Raw genomic sequence first — 27,000 nt, forward strand, 5'->3', positions numbered from 1 at the left:
CAGGTGAACTAGTCGTAGTTGAAGAAGGGGATTGTGTTGATCCCGACGTTGTTGTTGATGGCAGATACGGTGCGCATGCATCACAACATTTAATCGCTAGATTTGGGCAGTTGTTTGAGTAATCCTGAGCAATAACTGAACAGTTCCATGGCTGGTTAGAAAAAATGGCGCCTCTTTTGTCCCCGTATAAACAAGAACCTAAACAGAAATTAAAAAACGTTCTTACTACATAATTAACATGATCAGTACTATTAAAGTGTAGATCTTGGATTATTTCTGTTACATTATTTCCAGTTTTTCCAGTCTGTGGAATATTAAGATATATATGATATTTTGTACAAACGTCTATCTATTTTTGAAGATTGCCGTCTAGATGATATATGTTGTTTGGTGGTATTGGCATTTAAACCACATTCATTCTTGACTTTTGTGAAAGAAATGCTTTTTATGTTGATCTTCATGTATACTATTTCACTATTAATCGTAATGATGTATTCTATTTTATAATTAAGTATATACATACAAATGAGAGTGTGTTTACTTCCATCGGAGATAATATGATTTTTCCATTCATCATTAAAACGTAAGACATGCAAGGAAAAAAAAGTTATATAGCATTATTTGTGTCATACATAATAATGTTAAATATTTAGATAAACTTACTACTGCCTGTAGGTGCTGCAGCATCATAAACACAGCGTCCGGTCTGACACCACTACAAATATAAAATATGATTTTGATAAGCATGGTACTGCAAGTAATTATGTCAACTACAGATGGTGTAATTGCAAAAAACATTAATTGTGCTCCCGAGAAAAAGGAGTTTGATAATGCAATGGTGTTCGATACTTACATCGACGGTTCAATTTATTGAAAACTACACGTTTAATAATGTATATGCGTCCGAAACGCTTTTCTGCATATACCTTCATCAGGAACTCTCAAAGCCAAACAATTGAAATCCGAGGATGTACCGAAACCATTGAAAAGCTATATGACAAAAATACATAAAATTGATAGCCAAATTCATCTTAAGTCAACTTTCCCTGAGGGAGTCAATTTCAAAATTAATAAACGGTCACTTTTTAAAAAGTGTGTTAGACATTGTCAGTAGCAAAGTAAAATTTTCCTATAGGTTGCACTTTATCAAATACACCTGTTTTACAAGCCACGTCTATTTTGGGGAGATATATAATATTCATAGATATGCTTATTTGTTAAAGTATTACTTCCTGGATAGGATATCTGTGATTCATCACATACAAAAATAACTTGGGAATGCAATAAGGATAGAAAAACGGGGTAGTTTAAGTTTTAGAATGCCCAAAAGTGGAGGCAGGAGTAGTATAGAATTTTAATAAAATTCAAAAAGTCTTAGAAATTCAGTGCATATAAATGTTGAAAAATACGCAGAATAGTCCTATATGTTGACCTTTGAATAAGATATCAGTACATAGCAACTTCCGTTCTGTGTATTTATCAAAGATACCTGGATTCTAATTTAATACGTCAGACGCTCGTTTCGTCTCTATAAGACTCATCAGTGATCACGCTCCGATCAAAATAATTTTTAAGCCAAACATGTACAAAATAGAGCATTGAGGACACAAAATTCCAGGACGTTGTGCCAAATACGACTAAGGTTATCTATATATATAAATGGTTACGAAACTCAGTAAAAGTAGCATAGTTTAAGCCGCGAAAAGGAACTACCTATGAGAAATTGCAATATCTATATTTATATTTACGGAATGTCATCCTATACATGCTATAGCCACTAATGGACTACAGGTAAATAAACTCGTCATAGATACCCAGAACTAAATTTGTATATACGCCAGACGCGCGTTTCGTATACAAAAGGCTCACCAGTGACGCTTGAATCCAAAAAAGTTAAAAAAAAAAAAAATAGAAAAAAATAGAAAAAAATTCCAAATATAGAACGAAGCTGAAGAGCATTGAGGACCAAACTTCCTATAAGTTTTGCCAAATCCAGCTAAGGTAATATATAGCGATGATATCATTTTTTTTTGTATACAATGCCGATGGATGTTGGCCTCAGTGAATATCAGTTTTTCAAAAGTCAATATATATAGCAGGTTCGCGACGGTATACAGTGTCCAAAGCAAGTGTTGGCGGACTTGTCTGCGACAAGGTAAACAGCGACTCTGCAAATTATACAATATCCTACCGGTAAATCACATGTGCAAATGAAATTAACAGTGTGATCACTAATCAAGATGACTAATCATGAAGTCAGTGATGGTCGAGTATCATTATTCATACGACAGTGGTGTACACAATTTATGTCTTTAATTAATGTGATTCCATTTGTAAAGTTTTTTTTCTGTTTCATTGCATTGTCGTAAACCCTATGTATCCTGCAGCTATATTTGATTGTTTGTAGAAACTTGAATTATCTTTAATTGGAAAAAAGTAAACTCCAAACAATACTGGACTCTGAGGAAAATTCAAAATGGAAATTGCCTAATCAAATGACAAAATCAAAGGCTGAAACACATCAAACAAACGGACAACAACTGTCATATTCCTGACTTGTTACAGACATTTTCTCATGCACAAGTAAATTGAACTGGTTGTATGGTTAGCTTAACCTCTCACTTGTATGACAGTCGTTTGAAATTACAGTAATTTTGTTGAAGTATACCTTTTGATTACCACAGAGCGTTCCTTCAGCTGCTGTTGTTGTTGTACAATAACCTGGTTGGTCTGGAAGTGCACACCACATGACGGTACATATTGATGTGAAATCACCAGAATAACGGTCCTACAAAAATATATGGACATATATGTTTATATGAACATGTCCTATCAATCTCATTTGAAATGATAGAAACTGCACTGCATGTGAACTATAGGAGATGAAGTTAACGAATAATATCCAGAAATACACTAAATGTGCTTATGACGAAACCCAAAGTATAGTTATGTGTTAACCTACATTTTTGTCGAGCACATTTGCGTTAATGTACAAATAATACGTTTACAATAACATTTTGTAACGAAAAAGAAGTTTGCGGTTACCATATAAATATCATCGTGTTTCCCAAAACATTGACTGTCAGAGATCTTAATTTATATTTTATCATAATGTTGGCCCCCTTGCATTACAGCTTCATCATTCACAAACATTTTTTGAAAAATTAAGTCATCATGTTGAGATTTGTTATTCATCTTTGGATATGAGCCAGAGTTTAATCCAAATTATATTTTGAAATATTGTGTTTTACAAAGGTGTAGGGGTATGTTATGTAGAACTAAATATATTGCATATTGAATTACCAACCTTGCATATATCAAAAATGATACTCATACATTGTAATATGTGTACAGTAGTATCGTATATAATAGTCCTTCATAGATGTTTTACCATAATTAAGGGGCGAAATATATCAGAGGGACAGTCAGACTCAAAGATAGAAAATAACCTGACAACAACAATGACATGCTAAAACAGACAAACAATAGGACACAAGAGAACTAAAGACTAAGTCACACGAACATAAAATATTTGTCTCCGAAGTTTGTCTAAGGAATATTAGATGTTTGCTCAACAGTTGGTATCTACACAATTCTTACAATCTCCAATTCGTTAATTGACTTATATACGTAGTGGTTACTTTTGTGAACTTTAAAACAGGTTGAAAATGCATTCCGCACAAATTAACATCTGTCATATGAGCAGATCAAACGGGTCGTCTCTGGTGTTTTTAAAGGTTGTACCCTAAAATAAGAACTGTCGAAAACCTATATTACATTTTGTTTGATAACATACCGTACACAAATACGACCCTGGTCCTACTATGTTTTCACATTGTGCGTGTGCATCGTATATCTGACCTGCTACATCGTTTCCAAATTCTGACAGAGCTGTCGCGTTGAAGCCAGGACTTAGCGATAACATACAATTCGCTGAATTTCTTTAAAAAAAAGTGTTAAATTAAATTATTAAATGATGGCAAGGTTATTGCTTTATAGCTACAGTTGAGAGTAGGTTATTTTATTTTTATACATCTTTAACAACTATTGTTTAATCAGACCATATCAATATTAGATTCGTCTACAACTAGCAACATATATACCATTCAGGAGCTAACTGTATTGTTTTTAAAGCTTGGCCTTAAATGTAAAACGTTGATTTTGCTGTTGCAATTAATAGTTTTTTGACACATTGTCCGTAACGATCCAACAAAACTGGTATCTTTAATAAACATACGTTTCTAGCGTGTCAATATAAGCGGTAAAATAATTTGTAGAACATGACGAAAACTTCCATGGATTAGTAGCTATAGCACTGCCTGGTGTTTGTGGGCTACTAGAAGACGCCATTATGTATGCATCACTAAAACTGCAACCGTTTCCTTCACCGTCATGCGATGCGCTCAAGCTGGAATGGAAAACAATATTTAGTAACATTGAGAATGTAAATGGGGAATGTGTCAAAGAGACAACAACCCGATGAAGAAGCAAACAACAGCCGAAGGCCTCCAATGGGTCGTCGATGCAGCTAGTTACTCCCGCACCCGGAGGAATGCCTCGGCTATTCTATAACTATCAAAAATTCTATATCGTACAGTTTAGTTTATAACAATTCACATGGCTTACAGCATTCAGGTAAATGTTCATTGGTATTAGATATAAGACCATTTTCTTCTTGAGTTATTCTATATATCATTTATATTTTTGTTAGCGCAAGCTGTGTGTGTTTTAATGAGTTTACATTTGATATAACTTGCTGCTGTTGTTTTATCCTTATGTGGATTAAGATATATTTACCCTTCCGTGGCACCTGATATCTTCCCAGTAATTAGTAAAGCAAGTATTGTTTAGTTTTTTAGTTTTCTATATTTAACTTTGAATTCGATTGTTTCTCTTAGTTAACATGACATTGTCAGGTTTTTTTTCTTTTTAACTTATGAGTTTGAATGTTCCTTTTATTCATTTGTCTATCTTTGACATGTATTTTGTGATTTTGAACACTAGTACCTTATTGATATCCTCAATGATTAAATATTCTTCATTTTTTTTTCAACAGATTTGATATACCTGTGTCCTAATTCATGGGCGGCTACTGTTAACATGACAAAGTTGAAATGGTCCTCTACAATGGACTGACCGATATTGGTACACACTGCTCCCATGTAGGCTAGCCCTGTATTACAATAGACATTATTTGTATGTTAATAGATGGGTTTAAAATTTATTCGTTTATAAATTTTCATTCAGACGGAAATATAACAGTTTTTTGTGCAAAGCGAAAAAGACTTGACTATTCAAAAATTGGATATATATCTGTCAAATGTGCGCGTAAATAAGAAGTTTCTGCTATCTGACAGATATCAACTGTTAATTATCAAATGATCTGCTTTATTTATATATTAACGTTGCTCATCTCAAGGAGATGATTTTAACGCTTGAGTTGGGTTGACCAATTATGATATGTTTATCTCTATTTTCACAAGGGAGACGTTGTTAATTTCATTGACAACGGCACGTATGCCTTGAGTTTCTAGCGATCCTTTTTTTATATCACTCGTCTGTGCTCAGAAAAAAAAATATCAGCCAGTAAAGTTCAAGAAATATTTTCTAAAATATCGATGACATTAATGATTGATTGACTGTAGAAGACTTATATAGAACACATGAGGCTACTTAAGGTATTTGGTGAGGTTCATCTTGTTCAGAGTTTCTATATGTTTGTTCGTTTTTCGTTCTGTAGACACGATACTCAGTACTTTCAGGCTTGTTTTTCGAGTTATGGTGAATACTCCTGTCTTCGTCTACATCATTTCCATAATGGTTTCAATTTCAGCTACTGTTTATAGGGATATGTAAGAAGGATCAATAGAACGCCTTTTCTGTAGAAGTGGTGTGAACATGTTATAAAGTATACCATTAACCGTGTTTGTAATAACATGAACAACACGACGGATGCCACATGTGAAGCAGGATCTGTTTTCCCTTCTGGAGCACCGGATTGTCCCAAGATTGTTGTGAGGTTCTGGTTGCTACGTCTTTAGTTTACTATGTTATGGCTTGTGTATTATTATTTGTCTGTTGGTTTTTTTCGATAATAGCCATGGCGCTGTCAGTTGGTTTTCTTCTATGAGTTTGAATGTCCCTCGGGTACCTTTTGTGTCCTCTTTTGTACTGTGTGAGATCTAACATTTGTTTAAATGAATAAGTTCTTAACTATTTTGACCTACCTGCATTCGATGTTGATCCACCGGAAGTTAAGTCGTATCTACAAATAGTTTATAATAGTTTTTAAAACTTGTAGTACAATCTATAAAACAAGTTATTTTATTTTACACGCATAGAAGACGTCGTATAAAATATATCAAAACAAATACAATAGGTCAATGCAAACAGTATTGTACTTTGACAATACGCGGTGTATTTAGTTTTTCTTGCTACATAGGTATGGTGTTACTGTAATTTTGAAATAGAATTGTGTGAATGACATATAATATATTTTAAAATTCCTAGCTTTTTCATAACAGAAATTATTGTACAAAGTTGTTGAGGATGACAGTTTTAATGTCTGATGTTCATCTTGGTCGGTAAGATTGAAATATACATATAAAAGAGAAGACGTGGTATGGTTGCACTGAAACAATACATAAAAATAAACAACTATAAGTCATCGTACGCCCTCAACAATGAGCAAAGCCCATACCGCATAGTCATATATAAAAGTCCTCGAAATTACAATGTGTAAAACAATTTAAACGAAAAAAATAACGACCTCATACCTGTTAAACGTTTGTTGAAATACTTCTTTTAATTTAGCCGTGTTGTGCCATGCGGCGTAGAACAACAATCAATCCATCGATCTTTTGATCGTGAATTGTCTGTGACATAGGATATTTATGGTTTTCAAATATTCATTTTGATTAATAGCACCTTGACGGATTTCATTGTTAATCGAAACAATATTAATGCTTTTTTTTAAGAATGGACAAGTAAACTACAATCGTACCACTCAATACGTTCAAATCGAGTGTTATAAATCCGGAGGTTGTTTTGCCTGTTCATCAAGAACACATTATTAATTTAACATGTATAATCATAACTATCAAGAACTATATGATAAGCGGCCTTTAATCAGTGGCATACACTTTTTTTACCTGGTGAAAAGCATTGCATGATCATGTCCAGGTAGGCTTCCACTTGTTGACTGTACCCAGTTCTTAAAATTAGTAAGTGCGTCTGACGAATCCACTTGGTATGGACTAACACTGGTAATTTTTATTGTCTCTGTCCATGAGGAATCCGATGGAGTCTGCGCAGAAGAAATTTGAAAAATTGACAAAGTTGACAAATAAAAACACATTTCGCATTGTTTTCCCAATGAGGCAAGGACACACATAAAAAAAATGTTTTACACAAATATTAAAAAAACTAAAATTACAAAAATACTGAACTCCGAGGAAAATTCAAAATAGAAAATCATTAATCAATTGGCAAAATCAAAATATCAAACACTTCAAATGAATGGATTACAACTGTCATATTCCTAACTTGGTAAAATTTGCTGTTAACAAATGTTAGAAATTATTATAAATTAAGAAATGTTTCTCCCTCATGCAAAGCTCCGATTCATTTTACGGATTTGACTATACTTTTTGGACCTTTTGGATTATAGCTTTACATCTTTTATATAAGCTTTGGATTTGAAATATTGGGCAACTATCATCAATGAAGAGACATATATTGTCGAAATGCGCATCTGTTGCAGGGAAATTGGTACCGTAAATGTTATTACTACCACTGGTTCGATGTATCTGTTTGTGGACCGTTTAACCACATGTAAATATTAATGTCTACATTTAAAAATGGAGCTTTTTGGTATTTGTTGGCAGTTTATTCACACTGTAAAGCTGTGGTATGAGTTCCAACGAGACAATATTTGAACGATGTTTTTTTGTTTATTGATATTTTAATTAGATTAGAATTGTTTTTAATTGAGGAGGCAAATTTGTATATCATTTCACCTACGACTGCGCTATTTTTACATTTATTTTGATATTAAACAGAGTAGATAACTGACGTAAACTTTATCCAAACCTGGGCAATTATTATTCCGGCAAACTCAATTGATATACTGTAAGACGTCGTTTGAATGTTTTTGTACATGGCATCCATCTGTAAAAAATATAATTGCATTTTTTTTTATTCTTGAAAATAAGTACCAGTATTATGTAATTATGTTGTAAAATGTCTAGGTGGGAAACTAAAGTGTACACTTATGAATTGGAACTGATTTTCAATCAAAAGAATTCATGAAATGTTTGTAATTTCTTTCAGATTTAACGATCAGTGATATTGAAACAATCACGATTCCCTAGATTCACTTCTTCTTCTATGCAATGTATTAAAAAGCAAATTTAAATACTGTGGATTCATTTTTATTTCGTGGATACCAATTTCCGGTTGGATTAGGAAAAGTTTCCTTTTCGTGGATATCTGATGTCGTGGTTTTTACCAATCTCTACATGTAAAACCTGTTAAATTTGTAATTCGTTGTTCAGCTGTACCAACAAACCAATGAAAATTGGTATCAAACGAATAATAATAAATCCACAATACGAAACGTCTATGCTTATGTTTGTGGTACACCACTCTCGCAGTTTATAGAGAGGGTTTGACACTTAATAGTTCAACCAATCTACATTCTGTATGTGCCTGTTCCAAGTCATAAGCCAGTGATTTAGTAATTGCTGTGTGCTGCTGTGTGTCATATTTGTTTTTCGTTCATGGTCTTAAAGTACACAAATCATGTAAACCTGGACGTTAATTGTCTGCCTTAAAATATTTTACATTTGTTTTTATGGACCTTAAGTACTAATAAAACGGTATTGCTAAACCGTGTCTTCGTATTTTTGTATGTATCAAAACGGTTTCTATTTGTAATATACTGATATATATTGAAATGTATTTACCATGTCAGGAAAATGTCACTTGTTATCTTATAGTTCGTTTTTGTGTGTGTTGTAATTCAGTGTATCTGTTGCGTCGTTGTTTTTAACCCGATTTTTTTTTTAAGTCGATTTATGAATTTCGAACAGTGGTATACTACTGTTGCCTTTATTTATAAAAGCTGTTCACTTTCATCTTTTTGTGTTGCTAATTACATGTACTCAGTTTGCTGTGCATGTTTTGATTAGAACCATAAAACATTCACCTTTTTTATTCGGGCATTAACATGAAAATTACAAAGTGTACCTTGTCAAATCATTAAATGTAACATGTATAACTGATCCAACACTGTTTTGTATATCCTTTAAAGATTTTATTCCATAACGAAAATCTCACCCCATTAATGATGAAAGCATAAAACTGTCGTATCGTTGCTATTGATTCTTCGTCTTTTTCAGCATGAGTGGATTTAGTACTTTTATCATACCAACTGAAAAAGTAAAATCATAACAAAATTGAAGTCCGAGGACAATTCCATACGAAAAATTCCTAACCAAATGGCAAAATAAAAGCTCAAACACATCAATGGACAACTGTCATAATGCTGACTTGGCCCAGATATTTTTTATGAAGAAAATAGTGGATTAAACCTGGTTGTATAGCTACATGAAGCTAAACTTCTCACTTTTATGACTGTCCCTTATACAGGTAGCATTTTCCCTTGTCATTGACTTTTGAATGTCAAGCATTCACTTTTGAAAGCTTATAGGTAATTACGAGATTGGTGTTCAATAAAGGAGAAGGTAGTCATTTTCCCTACCCGTTTACGTTACTTAAATTGTGCCAAAGATCCATCAAATAACTTCAACCAGATTTTTCTGAAAGACATGAGTTATATGTAAGAAATTATTCCAGCTAACAAAATTACAGTCAGGAGACAGGAAACTTGAGCAGATTTAATATGTTCACGTTAGATATTATAAAATGTTTTCTGGTATGTACAATAATTTATCAATTGATTAGCTAATTCAACCCTTTTTAACAAAGTTAGAAGAAATACTCTAAAAAAACATATGTCCCTCCCCTATAGTGTAAAATATACAGCATAGATGATACCATTGCAATGTTTGTTCTGCCTTCCCAGGCTTTGGCTATACCTTATTGTCCTTTTTTGGTTTATAACGCTCTTCCTCTTTTAAATAGCTAAAGATTTCCAAATATGTTTGACTCGAGGAATATAGACATCGATTATAGAAACGTGCATCTGGTGCAGAACAAAATTGTAACGTTGAATAAATTTTTTTTTTTAATATAACCACTTACTACTGGTATATAGAATAGTCTACGACTATAAGTAGCTCTAGCCGGTATGCGCCTGCAGCACGTTTATGTCTTTTTCTTGAATCAATTTTTAGCTTTGTTTCTGTTATTTCTGCAAAAAAAACAATAAAAATATCCAAAATTTCAGTTTTCGTTAAACGTAGCATTTTAAAGTCAAATTAACAAAATCTTTATAAATGTCCATTTCGCATTGACAGAATTTTTTTATTATTTTTTTAACGGTCGTATGTTTAGATATTGTAATAAGGCCGGTGAATGACTGATAATTTCCTTAGCAGTATAAACTCAATATAGATAAAATATGATTCTTCGGAAAAGTGTCTTTAAATATGTACATGACTTAAACGGGAGTCGATATTTCAAAGGGATATTTAAAGAAAACAGTTGAAACAACGCCGACAAAGTTATGGCTAACTCAAAAACTAGTATCAGTATACAAAAAAACAACATTTTAAATTACAGGTTAGGCAACAGGAACCCACACAAATATTAGTTCAAATAGATAGATAGTTTATTCTCATAAAAAAAACCATGCAAGTACAAAGGTTACAGAGAAGTTGAAAAATAATATACATATAAAACAAATTATGCATTTAAAATGCATAAAATTCAAAAATTTCGGATGAGATAACATATTAAAGAATATATATATAGATTTTGATAGTCAAGTGTAATAGTTAAAATTGTATAAAGAAATACTTCCTATAAGTATAGGTATGGTATATAAATTATGGTTGTTAAGAAGGAGATAGTGATGATCCCATGTGCTCGATAAGAGTAAGAACAAATCTGGCTCTACATGCTGCTCATGAAGTTGCTTGTTTTAAATGTTGTACTCCTCGCATGTGTTATTCAATATTCTTCACAGATTCTACACAGATTTCACAATATATAGAATACCTAATTTACCTTTTAGCACAAGATCATCAAATGTAATATTTTGAATTGTTTCTTTGAAGATATGAAATTTGCTGTATCTTTGTTTCAATTGGGAGTTTGTCATTTCATCTGGTGATTGAATAATGTATTCCTCTCCATTTGCATGAAATACTCCAAACTGGAATACAAAAATATAATTTGCTAACTATCATCGTGAAAAACACACACTTTTCAAGTTTTCGTGCCATTAATTTCTCTAAAATTAGCCAAAAATATTAAAGATACATCTTAACATGCGTTTGGTCTTACACATAACAAGTTTAACCAAAAATTTGTCTTTGGGTAAAATAACATTAAAAACATTCTCATGTCAACCTCAAAAATAAACTTTATTCTTGGGATTACAATGGAATTTATCGATCAGACATTGGTGTTAAAAAGACAGAAGTAACTATTAGTTGCCAAATACTTCTAACTGTGTTGACTGCTGTACTCCTAATTTAGACATTTATACCTATAATAAAATTGAGAATGGAACTGGGGAATGTGTCAAAAAGACAACAACCAAACCATATAAGAAACAACAGCAGAAGGTCACCAGCAGGTCTTCAATGTAGCGAGAAATTCCCGCACCCGGAGGCGTCCTTCAGCTGGCCTCTAAACAAATATATACTAGTTCAGTGATAATGAACGCCATACTAATTTCCAAATTGTACACAGGAAACTAAAATTAAAAATATATACAAGACTAACAAAGGCCACAGGCTCCTGATATGTTTGTTAATATTATTAACTTGTATGCAACTGTCATATATATATATACAAGTGAAAGGTTTAGCTAGTTATCAAAACACGGTTTAATCCACCAATGTATTCAAAGTTTAATGTCTGTACCAAGTCAGAAAAATTACGGTCGTTATCAATTCGTTTGATATGTTTTAGCTTTTGATTTGATTAAAGAGTTCAATATATTTGTGATTCTACTTCTTAACAAATGACATCTTTATTAATTTCTAACTGACCATGCTACTGCTACTACCATTTGTATGGTCACTCTGCATAACTAATAGTGCTCCTGTTTGAATATCTTGGTAAAATATTGATTCCTGAAAAATACAATAAAGGAAAAATTAAACCGTTCAGACTTTGATAATTTTACATAAAAATTACTATCCGGTCTTTTAACTTTATTTGGTCTATTTACTATTTTGTATTCCAGTGACATTGATGTGTCATTTGTAGACGAAAAGCGTGTATGGCGCAAATACTAAAATGTAACCTTTGCATTTTATATACAAAAAAAATAATGTGAGGCGTGATCGATCCTTCTCAAAATAGTTGACACTGTTTATTTAAGGATATTTTGGTGCTTAACATTACAGCTGAATTACAACAATTAAGTAGAATTCGTTTGTTTACGTATAAGTTTGATCATATTTTTCCAGCACAGTTATCTTTTCTATCATTTGAGAATTTCGACACCTTTGTTCTTTTTTGAGAAAATGTACATATTCAAGAATAAGTCAGAGTAATTACCTCGTTGTCTGAAACAGCATGTGACTTAATACTGCCACTTTGAACGGTCAAGGTTGGCACTTTTGTCTGTATGTGGTCATTACGCGTAAGATGCATATGTATTGATAACCCTTCAACTGTTAAATCAAGGTCAAACGTCTCTGGATGAAAATTGTCGTCTGCAGATCTCCTTGTTCTTTTCCCTTCTGTTACATGTATGTAAATATCTTCTGTAAACATAAACAGAAAAATAATTATGTCACAGTGATTGCGGAACCCTGTAAATGGTCGTATTTTTAAATAATATTTAAAACACATATTTGAGCTGAAATGATGAATGACCGAGTATTCTGTCAAATTTTCAACCGACGTAAAAAAAGTCAACAGTAGTATACCGCTGTTCAAAAGTCATATATCGATTCGGAAAAACAAATCCGGGTTACAACTAAAGCCGATGCAAGCAAATCAATTATGAGAGGAAAAACAAAATAACACCAAATATGGGCAGAAGTGAAACAAAAAACGAACGAAATGAAACAGACATAGAAACAAACTTTTATATAACAACTGCCATTTTCCTGACTTTATAGGGTGAATCTAGTTGTGTGGCTAGCCAAATTTCGCACTTTATGGTAATGCTTAAAAACCGATGTTGATGTTGTGTTTTTTTCTCGAGGTTGAAACATTCTGATCGATTTAGCTTTCAACTTTTTACTTTAATGAACTGATTCCTTATTGTTGTCTGTTAAAAACATGATTTAAATGAACTGAATGTTCATTATTGTGTCCTATAAATTAAAGATTAAAAAAAAAAAATGTTATTTCAGTTATCTATTGATTTTAACAATATTTTAACAATAACAATATTGATTAGTTGATGAGCTATTTATTAGAGTTGAATTGCATTTGGATATAAATAACTTGAGGATTTAGATTATGAATTCCAGATGCGCGTTTTGTCTGAAGATTAGTCTCGAATCAGAGAAGTTAAAAGAAGCCAAACCAAGTACGAAGTTCAAGACCAATTAGGACCAAAATATTCTGAAGGTTTTGCCAAATGAACCAATATAAAAAATGCTATTTTTTATAATTAACTCTGAAAAGTATTTTTTATCTGGGTTTGTTTAAAAAAGATAATCAATAAAATAGAAAAAATAAACAAAATCCGCTTTTTTTTAAGTAAACGATAAATAAGCCGATACAATTCTTTAGACTGGCCACTTATGTGTCTCTATTGGTTTCCAGAAATGTACTCATAACTTTATTGTTTATACAATGGATCAACTCTATGTTTACTTCTTTTATGTATTACGATAAATTAATTGAATCTTTGAACTTCATTTTTCCAATTGATCTGAGGTTAAAATATTGTGTTCCCAACGGGTGAGAATTTGGGTTTATTTATCTCCAAGGAAAACACGTGACCTTGTAATTAAACTTTTGGTAAAGTTCATGTGGAAAAATACAAACTCTTAGTAACCATCACTTAGATACGGCTGGACAGCCAGTCAAGTTGCAATATCCTCTTTACAAATTGATGTTTTTGTCATTTGAATAATTATAATCATAAATTTATAAAAACCGATTAGGAAGAAGATTATTAGCAACATTTTCTGAATAGAAAATTTGTAATTTCTGTATGTTTTTATTTCATTTTTGATTTAATGTTGTTGGTTTTTTGTTGTTGATTGGGAACAAAAGGTGGACGAAAGATGTTAAAGGGACAGTCAAACTCATAAATCTAAAACAACCTGACAACGACATGGCTTAACATGAAAGAATACAAACAGACAAACAATAGTACATATGACACAACATAGAAAACTAAAGAATAAACAACACGAACTCCACCAAAATCTAGTGGTGATATCAGGTACTCCGGAAGAGTAAGGGGAAAGAACAAGTTATTGTTACTTATATTAATCGCTTTCCACTTTGCAGGTGCGAGTAGCGGAATTACCATGCTCTTTTTATAAATATACAAGAGTATACTTTACGAGCAATAGTTAATGGATCTTCCTGGCAATTTTCATCTTTATTGTTACCATCACTGGGATACGGACGGGATACGGACGGACAACAAGTCAAGTCGCGATTTCCCCTTTATAACTTTGATGATTTGGTCATTCTATTATGTATAATCATGTATTTATAAAAACTGAAAAAGTAAATTGATAGGAACATCTTCTTAATAGAAAGTTTATAATTTCAACATTGAAGTTATTTAATATATTTAGAGAATAAAAACAAAATTAAATCTGTCAATAACTATCTTCACAATATTCATTATTCAGAAATATAATACTTTGGATTCGATATTGTGTCTAGTGATTTTTCTTTATGGTTTTTTTTTATTATTATTTTATTTAGTTATAGTTCATTGGGAATAAGTTATTGCAACTTATATCAATCGCTTTTCACTTTGCGGCTGCGAGTTCTATCTTGAAGCGGCATTAGCATGCTCTTTTTTGTAAATCTACAAGAGTGTCTTTTACGTACAAGAGATAATGGCTCTTTCCCAGCCATTTTTTATCGACTCTTCTCCTTCCGATATTATTTATTGTTGATACCATCAATCATTTTCACTGGGAAAATGTTAGTGTCATTTAGGTATTGTATTATATGTTGATACAATTTACAGTAGTTTTGATTGTTTTGATAGACCCGCATAGCATGTGAAGGGTAAACGAAAAAATTCAGAAAAAGTGTTGGATGTTAAAAAAATAATTTCAATTCTAAAGGATGTTTGTTCCTCTGTTTCAAAGTCGCAAGCCTTTTAAAAGACCATTATAAATTTATAGTTTATAAATAACAGTACTTTAAAAGCAGAAAAATGTAGGTCCGTGTTCTTTTTTTATTTATAATTATTTATAAATTTTGCTCGAAATGTTTCTCTCTGGACTTTACATACATTTAAAATTGACTTTTTTCTCTGAAAATCATTAAAAATAACAAGGATTTTTCAAGATTTAAAATGTTCTTTTTAATAAAATTAACGGTTCCAATTTTCTTGCACCAGATGCGCATTTCGACAATACATGTCTCTTCAGTGATGCTCGTGGCCAAAATATGTGAAATCCAAAGCTTATATAAAAGATGAAGAGCTATAATCAAAAAGGTCCAAAAAGTATAGCCAAATCCGATAAATTCCTTAATTTATAATAATTTATAATATGTTGTAAAATATATGCTATAGAATTACAAAATAGTTAGCGATCACATTTATAATTGGCATTACATGGATAAAATATCTGACAAAAAATCGAAAACGAGAGTAGCGAACATCCTTTATCATGTTTATTATTGTAACCTAAGTTACATAAACAACATGTAAAAAAATACTTTTATTTCTTTTGTACTATCACTTTAATAAATGTCTACAAACATATTTACTGAAGTCTACTTCAAGATAAATGATATATTGACAAATGTCTGATTACATTTTTATTTAAACTATTTATTAATTAATTGATAGTTTAAAAATAACAGTACTTAAAAAACAGAAAAAAAATATAGGTCCGTGTCCTTGTTTTGAGATATAATTTGTTATAAACTTGGCGGGAAATAAATCTCTCTTGACTTTTCATACATTTAAAATTGACTACTTTTCTCTCAAAGTCTATGAAAAATACCAAGAATCTTATAAGATTTCATGTTATAGAATTATAAAAAATCAGCAGGGGGTAGCGGGCAAAATTTGTATTTGCAAACATGGATAAAACAAGAGGATTTTGAATATCAGACATAAAGACAATTACAATAGTACATGTAGCAAACAACCTTTATTATTGTAACCTAGACTACATAAATAACATGTAAGAAAAACTTTCATTTCTTTTGTAATATCACTTTACACAATGTCTATAAACATATTTACTTAATTATACTTGTAACTTCGATGTTAATGTTATATTGAAAAATGTCTGATAACATTTTTATTAAAACCACTTATTTATATACAATGACCGTCGATTAGAAAAATGACAAGTGATCGTTAAAGAGACCAAGTACTAAAATCATACGAGTCTATTGTATAAGTTATTATGTTCAGTTTACATTGTAGTCAACGCATATCATGATGATGAACGTCATTCTGTCGTGTATTTTATCTGGATCAAAAGCATGGTCGTATTGACCGTATGTGAACATATTTTCGTTGTGTTTCATTGATAATTGATGTGTTTTCTTGGTTTTAGTACGTAACTTGAAATTGTTTCTCTCTGTCGATCTTTGACTTCTTAACAGCGGTTTACTTAACATGCTATTTATGTGCGAGGTTTGGCATGCCATAAAACCAGGTTCAACCCACCATTTTTTCCTTAAAAAATGTGCTGTACCAAGTCAGGAATATGGCCATTGTTATATTATTGTTCGTTTCTGTGTATGTTACATTTTAACGTTGCGTCGTTTGTTTTCTCTTATTTTTGAGTGTAAATTCACATTGCGATAAGACGTGTCACGGTACTTGTCTATCCCAAATTCATGTATTTGGTTTTGATGTTATATTTGTAATTCTCGTGGTATTTTGTCTGATGCTTGATCCGTTTCTATGTGTGTAAAATTTTAGTGTTGCGTCGTTGTTCTCCTCTTATATTTAATGCGTTTCCCACGGTTTTAGTTTGTTACCCCGATTTTGTCTTTTGTCCATGGACTTATGAGTTTTGAACAGCGGTATACTGATGTTGCCTTTATATACTATTGTTGCCTTTATAAATGGTATTAAATTAGATTACATAATCATAATAAGTGAAATGGAATTAGTCTATTATTCAAAGGATTAAATGCAGTCATATGAAAATGACTCTTCATTTATACTGAAATTAGACCAGGTGAAAAGTAAGAAGGTACAAAGCTTTCATTTTATTTATTCCATTTACTAGTGCTTTAGAATTTTGATGAAATAAGAACTACATGTTAAGCAATGTTCCTGACATCCACAAGCATACACCTTTATCATCTATATTTTTAGTACGAGAGTAAAACATTAACTTCTTTTTTTTTATTTTCCACATTCACCATTTCAAACTTCACAATATACCCCCAATGTGTTATTCCATATGTATTCAGTATATAGGAGCACAAAACATGTTATTTCTTCAAATGGACAATAACTTCTGAAAGATCAAATATTGAAATTGAAATATGACGTTTCAAATTTAAATATTGGTTTATTACATTAAAAGTATGAATGACGAAGTATTGGAAAAGTGTGACAAGAGTTAAAGCTTTAAACGAAAAAGGATTTTAGTCGCGTGTATTTAAGCATGTTTAAATAACAACCATTTAATACGAACAGAAATCAATGTTCGTAATATTTTATCAAACTATAAAATAAATCAACGATATGAAATTGTTAAGTGAAAAAGTTTTATAACATAAAATGTTTGACAAAACTTTATTATCCTTTTGGAGAGGAATTAAAATTCGTTTTTTACGTTTATTTCCTAGTTAAAACTTTACTGAATGAAATTTAAAACTTTTAACTTGTATCAGTTGAACAATTTCTGCAAATAAAAACATATATAATGTAGTAATATTTGTATACAAAACATACATTTGAAGACTATTGTATTAAGAATTTAATGTGTCGCGTAAAATATCAAAGTTGAACGTAATTCGTCATATTCATTCATACTAGATTAAGGCAACAATAGTATACAGCTGTTCAAAAGTCATACGTCGATTGAGAAAAAACAATGCCGGGTTACAAACTTAAGGTAGCACAATACAGTTACTTCCGATCACTAACCTTTGAAATGCTGTAACTTTCTTATTAATGCATAGAAAATAATAAAAGAGGTATATATAGATAGATAATAGATTAATCTTTTAAATGAATGCATTGTTTTTACTATGCAATCATTATGTAATCAATTATTATGTAATTAGTGGCAAAATCTGGGTAAGTTCATTTGAATAAATTTCGCTCTATCGTCTCTTTCACTATACAGAAAATTTTAACAAAATCTGAATCAACACATCATGGGCTTCAAAAGGGTGTCTCAGATTGTCTCTATGGTATTCCATTCTCTCATAAATCTCTAATTAGTGTAAACATCCTAACCACATTAAAGAAGATAATGTTTAATTAGGTGTAAAAGTTGTTCTATACATTCTATCTGAATTCTGAGACACCCTATTTGAAGATTATGGCCATAGGAACAACATATAATAAAATCAACCCTCTAGGGATACATATGCAGAATCTAATTTCATTTGAAAGTGGAAATTTGGAGAAAAATATTTAAGACACAGTTAACTTTATAATTGGTTACATAATTGTTGCATAATACTACTATTGCATTAATTTGAAAGAGTAATATGTTAGCTATCCAAAATTACCACTTTTATAAATTTTCAAGCAATATTAAGAAAGTTACAGCATTTTAAAACTTGTGAGTTGGAGTTATAAAATCTTTGTATTGTGCTACCTTTAACCGATGGAAAAACTTCAACTTTAACAGAGGAAGACAACGAAACTAAAGAAACACTTAAGTGCAACAAAAACACAGCGACAATGTAACATCCATAGAAACAAACTATAAGATAACAAATGCCATATTCCTGAGTTTGTTATTCTTATTTTAAACATATTTATTAACCTGGAGAAATCGTTCTAATTTCAATCATTAGTTGTTATGAAATAATCGAATGTTTTTCTAATATGGCTAATTGGCATTTAAACTTTACGTGTAGTATTTTGTAGGGCTAAATATAACATCGGTAAAATAAAATGCCGACGAATAAACAATATCTAATAATGCAATACAAAAAACATGCTCTTCGCCTTCGCACTTTAATAAAAAAAATTAAAAAAAGTTATCTAAGCGTCACTGATGAGTCTTATCTACTCGAAACGCACGTCTGGCGTATCAAAAACAAGTTATAAGTTTAGTAACTATAATATCGTAATAACTATATAACATAAAACCAATGTGAAATCCAATTTGTATGATTTTCATATTTTAATTTTAATCTTCAATAATTTATATAAAAATCAATATTTTTGACAAAGTGTACGAGATCTGAACAGATCTAGTTTATGATCTTCAATTTGAATGCAATTCTACAAACACATATTAAAAATCGAAACTATTAAAAATAAAACGACAAGTTATTATTTTTCAAATGTGTTAATATTCATTTATAATTATATTTATGATGAGTTTGACATTCAGATTTCAAGTTTCTTTCACAGAGATTTTTTTTATAATATCGGTCATCATTTTTTTTATTGAAACACAGTCTACATAAGAAATATGACAAGCAATTCTTTCAGATAATACACCTTATCGCTAATCCCGGCTGACCCGGCCGCTTGGACTTTTTACGCAGACAACAATCACTTGTGGCGTCAGATATTTTGTTTTATGACGTCACAATTTTACGAGAACCTGTGTGAATAGCGATAAGGTGTATACATGGTCTATTTTAGTATCAATATCAGAAATATCACTATTCACCATTCATATTTTCAATTGTCCTAAAATAAACATATATAAAAGAGCAATATATAAACATTTAAAGCCTTTTATAGTATTATATTATATACTATAGCAGGAACAAAATGTTAGTTTAATCAGCCAAGGAGAAATACGACTCCTATTATGCAGCAAACAAACTTTTAACGAATGTAATTGAAATATGCTATTTTTTAAACTTATTTGTTATATCAATATTTTATTAAGAAGTAAATAACCCGTGTGCTGTATTGATATTATTCAGGGGGAGGGGACCTACTCTTATAAAGGACAAGGGGTGGTGAGGTATTTATTTGCCTTAACTCTAAACATTATTTCATTTATCGTGTTTTAATTTTTTACAGCAGACTTTCTGAAAATGGTGACGGAAGGATAATCACAGCTAAATCTTCAATGAAAAGTATAAAATGCACCTATATGAAATACGATAAATGTAATTTAGTTTTAATTTTGCAGTATGCTATGATTATAGCATATATTTGTTATTTTTAAGGTAACAGCATATAAAAAAGTATCAAACTCCGGGGAAAATTCAAAACGAAAAGTCCTTAATCAAACGAGTAGAAAATAATTGTCATATTCCTGCCTTTACTTGGTACAAGCATTTTCTTTTGTAGAAAATATGGGATTAAACATAGTTTTAAAGCTAGCTAAAATTCTCATATATATGACAGTCGCATAAAATTCCATTCTATTGTCAACGGCATGTTAACAATTAGCATTACTCTAAGAGTGTTTCGTATGGAATGTAAAATATGCATAGGCAAATAATATGAATAATCATTTCAATTACTCTCTTTTAATATTTAAGCAAAACAAATTAAATTCATCAACAAAAGGAGAGAGGTATGGGATATGTATTATTTTAACCAGATAATCATTAAAAGCAATGAAATGCAATTATTCTGTTTTTCAAATTGTAATATTAAATTCAGTCATATCAAAATATATATTTTTTTGAACTATAAGATAGTTTCAGTTTATAATATTTTCATTAAGATTTGATTGCAAAATTATCTAGGTAAAAAAAGAACTCAACATTGAAGTGAAAAGTGAAAAGAAGACGACTTTATAAGATCAATCTTTATTACAATAGTTTTTTTTTCATTTAAATTGTCCACATTCACTTTTTCAGACAGGTGTTATAGCAATGTTTTCATCCATATGTTATCAATATACCTGGGCACAATATATAATATTAATTCAAATTAACAACAGATTTTAAAAATCAAATATTGATACAGAAATATGACTTTCAAAATTTAAATGTTGGTTTTAATAAATTTAAAGTATTAATGAATGACATCGTTTCAAATAAGAGTAACTGGGGCTAAAACTTTAAAAACCATATTAAATCTTATGATTATTTAACACCCACTTACAAATTATTTAATACAATTGATAAATAATATGCTTGATATTATATCTAAAAAATATAGCAAATCTACATGTATTGATGTTTTTTGCATGCAAGGTCGAAAAGAATTAAATATTTTAATTAACATGCGGAGTCTTATTTACTGATGGAGATAAAAGTTCATATTTTACTAACACTTTCCAGTACACTGCTGGTGGAGATTTTATTCCCCAGAGGTCAGCACTTCTTACATTGATATTGTAATATTTATGAATTAACTGTTTACAAAACTTTGACTTTTTTTAAATTCTAAGGCTTTTCTACCTCAGTAATAGATTATCTTTGCTGTATTTGGCAAAACTTTTACGGATTTTGGTATTAATGCTCTTCAACTTCGTACTTAATTTGGCCTTTTTAACTTTTTTATTTTTTTTGGTAGACGAAATGCGCGTCTGATTTAAATGCAAGTTTGAATCCTCGTATCCATGATGAGTTTATTAGCATGTATCTTTTAAACGTATGCACTATATTTTTTTTATACAGTATAAAACAATCGATTTTTTCAAACAGGTATGTCGAAATTTATTTTCTGTTTTAATTTGAAGACTATTCTAATTTTAACGTGTCGCGTGAGCAATAATATAAGTGTAGTTAGTCTTAAAAACAATACGCCACATTTACATATAAATTTATTTTAAATGTATTTAGGATTCGTACGACTTCCTTTTAACTTTATCCCTTCATTTAAATGATGTAATTGTAAATGGAGCTAAGTCTGTAGAATGTTCAGTCTTATAGGTTTAATTATCATGGGTCAATAGAACATCGATGCAATGATTACGGAATAACAAGGACAATAAATGATATCGGAAAGGTCGTAACTACAATACCCTTCCCTTTCATGAATGTGACCTACATAAATAGACTATTTACCAGATTTGTATGAAAATAAGCAACACGACGGGTGCCACATGTGGAGCAGGATCTGCTTACCCTTCCGGAGCATGAGATCACCCCTAGTTTTTTATGGGATTCGTGTTGCTTATTCTTTCGTTTCGTATATTGTATGTGCTATAGTTGTCTATTTGTCTTTTTTTAATTTTTGGCCATGACGTTGTCAGTTTATTTTCGATTTATGAGTTTGACTGTCCCTTTGGTATCTTTCGTCCCTCTTTCACCTATATGTCTGTTTGTTTTGTTGTCGATTTTAGGAATGACTGTTCTTTTTTCTGTCCATGAAGAAATAACATAAAAAATGTGGGGCCAATCAAATAACGAAAGTAGCCGGTTATTTTAAATATGCACCACATTTTTATGTTATTTCGAATAGCCAGAAAAATATATTACAGTCATTTCTTATAATTTAATTCTTAATTTCATTTTAAACCAGAGTGGTTCATGAAAAAACGATGATGTCGTAACGGTCACATAACAAAATTGTATCTATGAGCTGATAAACAAAACGACGTCAGTCAATCAGTAGACGCGTTACATTCAGAATTATATCAATTTAATGGAATTATGCGACTGTCATAAATGTGAGAGCTATAGCTTGTTATAAAACCAGTTTTTGATCCATCATTTTCTACATAAGACAATTCCTGTGACATGTCAGGAATATAACAGTTGTCATCCATTCGTTTGGTGTGTTTGAACTTTTGATTTTGTCTTTTGATTAAGGACTTTACGTTTTTAATTTTTCTCGCAGTTCAGTATTTTGGGGATTTTACTTTTTATCAAAAATATACAATCCCTTGCATATACATATCTTATACAACTTGTTTTCTAAAGTATATTTTTCATTCATTCTAAAAACCTAATATCATTGGGATTTAATCATATGAAATAATTAAGTGGATAAAGATAAATATTTTTGACAAAATGGTACAATCTCGATCCTGATACTCAATTTCTATATAAGTGCAACTTTACAAAAAGAATGATATATGAAAAATTACAAAAAAGAGGTTATTAGTTTTCATATATTTTAATATATGTTAATAATTATTACGTTATGATTAGAATGACATGGATATTTCAAGTTTCTTTGACAAATGATCGAATATTTTTAATATCAGTCTTTTTCTATCAAACCATTGTTCAAAAGAAACTTGACAATCAGTATTGAACACTTGGTCTACTAAGGTATCAATATAATAAAAATCACTGTTTACTATTCAGATTTACAATTGTATTAAAATATTACTATTTGAAAACAGAAATACATAAACACGAACATATTTTAAAAGTCTTTAATATTTATATTCCTTAGTACGTCACTCTTACGCTATCTCAATAATTAAGATTGGAGACATATACATGTGTACTTCAAACATGATGACGACCAATTGTCCGTATATACTTTTTGGTTGTGATTGAAGTACTATGTATATTAGGGGAAGTCCGGTTTTGAATGGAAATGTTTTTTTCGACACCTAGTGGTCGCATTGTTATACGTAAAACCATGTGACAATGCAATGAACAGCCTCTAGAATTTTGGAGAGCAGACTCTTGCCCCTTTGTATGGGTTTTTTCACAAATATTTGTTAAAATTTACTTATTTTTCCAGAATCAACTTGTCACCTACCGAATTAGTTTATTTACCGGATTTGTAATAACATAGGCTAAGCAACACGATGGATGCCATATGTGGAGCAGTATCTTATTACCCTTCCGGATCACACCTGAGATCACCCAGGTTTTTTGGTGGGGTTCGTGTTGCCTATTCTTTAGTTTTCTTTGTTGTGTCTCCTGTATTATTATTTGTCTGTTTGTCTTTTTATTTTTAGTCATGACATTGTCAGTTTATTTTCAATCTATGAGTTTGACTGTCCATCTGGTATCTTTTGTCCCACTTTTGTTTATACATTGCTTTATTGCTTTTTTTATTCTTGTAGTTATAAAATATCAGCTTGAAATATTAGTACTTTATGAAAGTGTCATACCTGTTATTTGGTGATTTGTCTTACCATCGAATATGTTCTAAATAACAATATCGTTTGTACTAAATAAATATTTTTTTAAAAGGAGTTTATTAAATTATTCGTAATATAAATTAGTCACACAATGCGTTGATTAATTAGAAATAAAGCCGTTATGTTATATAAATAAGAGAAAGAAAGGATACCCTTAAGGTATTTTGAAACTCTGGCTGATCTACAATGTTTTAGACTTGTAGCTGTCATCAATTGTTTTCGTACATTTTTTCCACAGGTGCTTTCTTAATTGCTTGCTTTGTTTTAGTTGAAAAATCATTTCAATTTATTTCTTAAACAAAATACTCGACAGAAATACGTTTAACAGTAGAGTATTGAGTATTGAATGTGTGTTGCTCTAACAATTTTGGAAAGCCGGTATCACCGACAGTCTAAGCCAAACTAATTTAGTGTTTTATAAAAATGAAATTTCAGTATCCAGCATAACTAGGCAAATGAAATAAAGTTCAAGAGATCATTTATAGTATATAAGTGGTAGTCTTTGACTAAGAGAATTCGATTAATGCTACTAGCACCATATTTAATCTGTTTGTATTATAAGTAGCTAGAGAGTTGCAATACGTTCAAAGTTATTGATATATTAATGTCATCGTTTTCATATTATTATTGTTAAAGTCTATTTAGATTCCTATGTCATCATGGATTGTTGAACATTTCCGATTTATATAGTTGCTTATTTGTTTTGACCAGAGGCAAATCAATGTTAGTATTGATCAAATGCGAAACTACATCCTTGAAACATACAGTTTATCTATTTTAAATTCGCATTAAGATCAGTATTTCTCTTTTTTTTCAAAGAATGTGGTAATTGTCGATGGGAGAGCTCTCAATTTTATCCACAAAACGATTTGGAAGAAAGCTAGAAACAATATATCATCAAGAGGATTTCATCAATGACCAAACCTATGCTACACAGCATGCTACAAACGGTCACAAAATGACACATGAAAAACAATTAAAACGTGTATTTAACGACCTGATTTACGTACAAAATAAAAAAACGGAATCCCAAATATGATATACAGCAACTCATGACAGTCCATGGATTACAGGTTGTTGAAATAGACACATGTCAGGGCGCATGCTTTAATGTCGTTTTTCTATGGCATTAGTTGCTGTGTCGATGAAAAAAATTCATTCGATGTGTATTTACACTATGTACAGTTAAACTTTATATTTACTGAAATATATTGTCTAATATAAAAAAAAAAAAAAGATGTGGTATGATTGCAAACGAGACAACTATCCACAAAAGACAAAAATGACACAAACATTAACAACTATATTTCACCGTACGGTCTTCAACAATGAGCAAAGCCCATACCGCATAGTCAGCTACAAAAGGCCCCGATAAGACAATGTAAAAAAATTCAAACGAGAAAACTAACGGCCTTATTTATGTAAAACAAAATGGACGAACAAAAAAATGTAACACATAACAACAAACGACAACCACTGAAAAAACCTGACTGTGGACAGGCACATACATAAACCAATATTTTTTATTATTTTTTACGGGTATTGCTAATAATATTTTGTCTGACTGTTACACAAAATGAGAGCAACGAACATATCGATAACTTTTGTATCCCTAAACGAACCGTATATAAAAACCTTAGTTGTACTGATATATTTCGAAATATTCTGCGTAGAAAAACAATTTTGTTTTTGGCGGGTATTGTTCATCTGGGTTCTGGCTTAACCGTATTTGAAATGAATGATACTTACTAATATATCTATCGCTTTCTTTTATTGTAAGGTATCTACTTTATGATACACTTGATATGATAATACAATAAATTCTATCATTTTCAGTTGGTTTTTTTTTTCCTCTCTAACTTAGTACTTATTTCTTGCAAAAGAAAACACTTTAAGTTGTAAAGAATAAACATGATTAACATAGACGAGATGTTTATAACCAATTTTATTTCCTAAATCACAATGAAGGGATCAGACGATACGTTATAGAAAATAATTCAAACACAATAAAATAAAACGAGGGATACACCATATATTGTAAACCAACTTAATTTTGCGAACGATTTAAATGGCGACTTTCGCGAGTAGAATCATAACGCGAATATAAATCGTCGCGAATATGTAAGACATTGATCTTTGCTTATCTAAATATATTTAGTAAATTTGAAAATCGTGAAATAAAGTACCCACGACAATAAGTTGGTTTACAGTATCAAAAATACACATGTTATCTTGAAATACAATTATTTACAATCTTGTATAAAAATCTTTATTTAACTCCAATGTCATTAACCATAATTGTATCACAATCAAGAACAGGACCAAATGAGTGCAGACATAACTTATTGTGCAATTTTAAAAACTGTCTTTTTAATTATCTTTAATCTATAACCAACCTTTGGATTGAACATCAGCATCAGTTGGAAGTCTCAAAAAAGAGTCTACTTTGGTCGTCGATAACAGAGTTCCGAGTGAAATGATAAAAATAACGTCCATCCTAAAAAAGAAG

At 30.8% G+C, this 27,000-nt stretch overlaps 1 protein-coding gene across 1 annotated transcript; it reads right to left on the bottom strand.

The window, feature by feature from the left end:
• Positions 1 to 96: 96 nt before the first annotated feature.
• LOC134695351 (A disintegrin and metalloproteinase with thrombospondin motifs 20-like) lies at positions 97 to 27,000 on the bottom strand. The gene is made up of 16 exons (XM_063556575.1): positions 26,888 to 27,000; positions 12,700 to 12,908; positions 12,186 to 12,269; positions 11,194 to 11,341; positions 10,267 to 10,375; positions 9,340 to 9,433; positions 8,092 to 8,169; positions 7,152 to 7,306; positions 6,228 to 6,265; positions 5,068 to 5,173; positions 4,238 to 4,408; positions 3,797 to 3,941; positions 3,450 to 3,469; positions 2,669 to 2,788; positions 664 to 715; positions 97 to 198 (listed from the first exon to the last, which is right to left on the bottom strand). Exons 1-16 carry the CDS (start codon positions 26,985 to 26,987, stop codon positions 97 to 99), a joined length of 1,731 nt encoding a protein of 576 aa, XP_063412645.1. The 5' UTR covers positions 26,988 to 27,000.

The sequence above is a fragment of the Mytilus trossulus genome, chromosome 13 (genome assembly GCF_036588685.1).
Source record: "Mytilus trossulus isolate FHL-02 chromosome 13, PNRI_Mtr1.1.1.hap1, whole genome shotgun sequence".
In the NCBI taxonomy this organism is placed as follows: Eukaryota; Metazoa; Mollusca; class Bivalvia; order Mytilida; family Mytilidae; genus Mytilus; species Mytilus trossulus.